This window comes from Macrotis lagotis, chromosome 3, assembly GCF_037893015.1.
Source record: "Macrotis lagotis isolate mMagLag1 chromosome 3, bilby.v1.9.chrom.fasta, whole genome shotgun sequence".
Classification (NCBI taxonomy): domain Eukaryota; kingdom Metazoa; phylum Chordata; class Mammalia; order Peramelemorphia; family Peramelidae; genus Macrotis; species Macrotis lagotis.
The window spans coordinates 293,260,580-293,263,426 of record NC_133660.1 but is presented as its reverse complement, the minus strand read 5'-3'; the positions used below and the strand labels follow the sequence as shown (position 1 = coordinate 293,263,426).

The 2,847-nt window shown below is 36.1% G+C and overlaps 1 protein-coding gene across 1 annotated transcript; it reads left to right on the top strand.

Moving 5' to 3' along the window:
- Window positions 1-224: 224 nt before the first annotated feature.
- Window positions 225-1,157, top strand: LOC141516713 (olfactory receptor 5B3-like). Its single transcript, XM_074227707.1, has one exon. It carries the CDS (start codon window positions 225-227, stop codon window positions 1,155-1,157), a length of 933 nt encoding a protein of 310 aa, XP_074083808.1.
- Window positions 1,158-2,847: the final 1,690 nt, after the last annotated feature.

Sequence of the window (2,847 nt, the reverse complement as noted above, 5' to 3'; positions counted from 1 at the left end):
GGGACTTTTTTGCTTTACTCTTTCTGTCTTTCAGAAACTGAATAAATTAATCTTGATTTCTTAAAATAACTGCATTAACAAGATTGTTCTCGATTCTTAAATTTCTTGTTTCTACCCCTTACCAAAGTCTCTGACCATGTTTTATTGCTTAGAGTCATTGGTCATACAGAGTAAACTTTTCTGATGATTACTCTCTAATTACAGATGAATGACAACACTCTCAAATGACTCGCATGGAGAACAGATCTGAAGTGATTGAGTTCATCCTTGCAGGATTAACAGATTCCCTAGAGCTTCAGATTCCTCTTTTAATCATGTTAACCTTCATTTATCTCATCACTCTGGTAGGAAACTTGGGGATAATAGCTCTGATCTCCTGGGATTCTCGCCTTCACACCCCCATGTACTTTTTCCTCAGTAATCTGTCTCTGGTGGATTTTGGCTACTCCTCAGCTGTTACTCCCAAGGTTATGGCTGGGCTCCTCATGGGAGACAAGGTCATTTCCTATAATGCCTGTGCTGCACAGATTTTCTTCTTCGTGACCTTTGCTACAGCTGAAAGTTTCCTCTTGGCTGCCATGTCCTATGATCGCCATGCAGCTGTATGTAAGCCCCTACATTATACCACCACAATGACTTCAACAGTATGTGCCCATCTAGCTAGTGGTGTTTATATCTGTAGCTTTCTAGCCTCCTCCATAGCCACAGGGAACACATTTAGCCTTTCCTTTTGTAAGTCCAAAATAGTTCATCATTTTTTCTGTGATATTCCCCCTCTCTTAGTTCTCTCTTGCTCTGATACTCACATCATCGAGTTAATATTCTTTGTCTTAGGGTCCTTCACTGTTTTTTTGCCATTTTTGGTCATTTTTGCTTCTTATTTGTTAATCTTCATTGCCATTTTGAAGATCCATTCTACTGAAGGCCGCCAGAAAGCCTTCTCCACTTGTGCTTCCCATCTCACAGCAGTGTCCATATTTTATGGGACGGTTATGTTCATGTACTTCCAACCTAGCTCAAGTCATTCAATGGACACAGACAAAATGGTATCAGTGTTCTACACCATGGTGATCCCAATGTTGAACCCTCTAGTTTATAGTCTGAGAAACAAAGAGGTCAAAAATGCTTTTAGAAAGGCAGTGAATAGAAAACAGTAACATTATCTAACACAAAAGATTCGAATTGAAGAGATACCTGAATTTAATATCTCAGACTCATCATACTTTGTTACCTCAGACAAATCACTTAAGGTCTCAAATTCAGTTTCCTCACATTTAAAGAGACTTAAATGTATTCACTATCCTATAATATTGTTGTGCAGAAAAAAGATCTATATATGTACACACAAAAACTTTCACAGCTATAATATAGCAAACATAACTATTATCCTGCTAGGTAATGGAAAATCATTGACATCATTTTAAAATAGTATACTTTTAAAGAAAAATTCACTGAATTGCTGAAAACGTCAGCTTTGATGTTATTGGCATTGCTTTTTCCACAGCCCCTAAACAGGTGTTATTGTGCTAAATGCTTAAGATTGAGTTCTTTGGGCAAAGTGTATCCATGATACACTTTAAAATTTAATATCATTAGTTTTTTTCTATCACTTTCTGAACTTCAGATCATAAATACAGTAATAAATTAAGTCATGATTTGTATCATTTACTTGTTTATATCATCTAAATGCCTGCAGTTAAAATTAAACCATCTCTTAATAACTAATGTGGATCTGTCTTCAGCTTATCCCTACAGTATGGCTACCTTTAAGAAGAACATAAATCACAAAGTGTTCCCAAGATCTGGACAGAATTTTGTATGTTGTGTGGGAGAGAGAAATATCTTGCTGTATTATCTGTTTAGTATCTGGATGCCTACCTCAATACCTATTCCATTCTATCTATTAGGTCCTTTAAGTGAGTCTGTATCTAAATAGAGAATGCTAAGATTCTTTTTACCCATTTTGATTTTTCTGTGTGATGAAATAAAAGCTGTACAGTATTTGATAACTTGAATTATTATATATGAATTGGAGACTCAGTTTGATCATATTGGGAGATACTTAGAAACATTTGCCCAGATACTGGAAACCCTATTGGAATACAGCAAGCTTGTATATTTTACTTCATTTTTCTAAATCCTCATATGCCATCATTTTATAAGGCAAGAAAATACTTTGAGATGTTTGGTAGCCAGAAAAGAATGATGTGTTATGGGATGTCATAGATCTAATTATTGGAATAATCAAGTTATACATTACTTTTCAGAGGTAATAGTGGACATGACCTAATTAGATTGAAAGAAGATGAGGTGGGCAACTATGTGGCACAGGGATAGAGCACAGGCACTAGAATCATGAGGACCTGATTGCAAAACTGATCTCAGACACGTGATACTTATTTAGTTCTGTGATCTTATGCAAATCACTTTACTCCACTTGCCTTGCAAAAACAAAAAAAACAAAAACAAAAACAAAACACCAAATAAACAAAAAAAAAAGAAAAAAATGAGACAAAGCCAAGATGATGGACAAAAGGCAGGAAGCTGTCTGGGTTCTTCACTGTTTCCCCTGAAAGAAATTTAAATCGTTTCTTAAAACAAATTCTTCAGGAACAAAATCCATAAAAGATTTTCCACCTCAAGATATCTTTGAGCTGCAGGAAAGTTTAGTCTCATTTGAATAAAAGGGGAATGCAACCCAGCACAGGAGATACTGGGGCAACCCAGCAGAGGCCTATACCCCAGCACAGATTAACAATTGAGGATTCTTATTTCTGGATTAGCAGAACTGCTTAGTGGACCAGTGGCAAGGCACCTAGCCCTGATATTTATAGCAGTTCTTTTAGT

Coding starts and splice junctions, on each gene's coding strand:
- LOC141516713 (XM_074227707.1), top strand. CDS start 225: ATGACTCGCATGGAGAACAGATCTGAAGTGATTGAGTTCATCCTTGCA.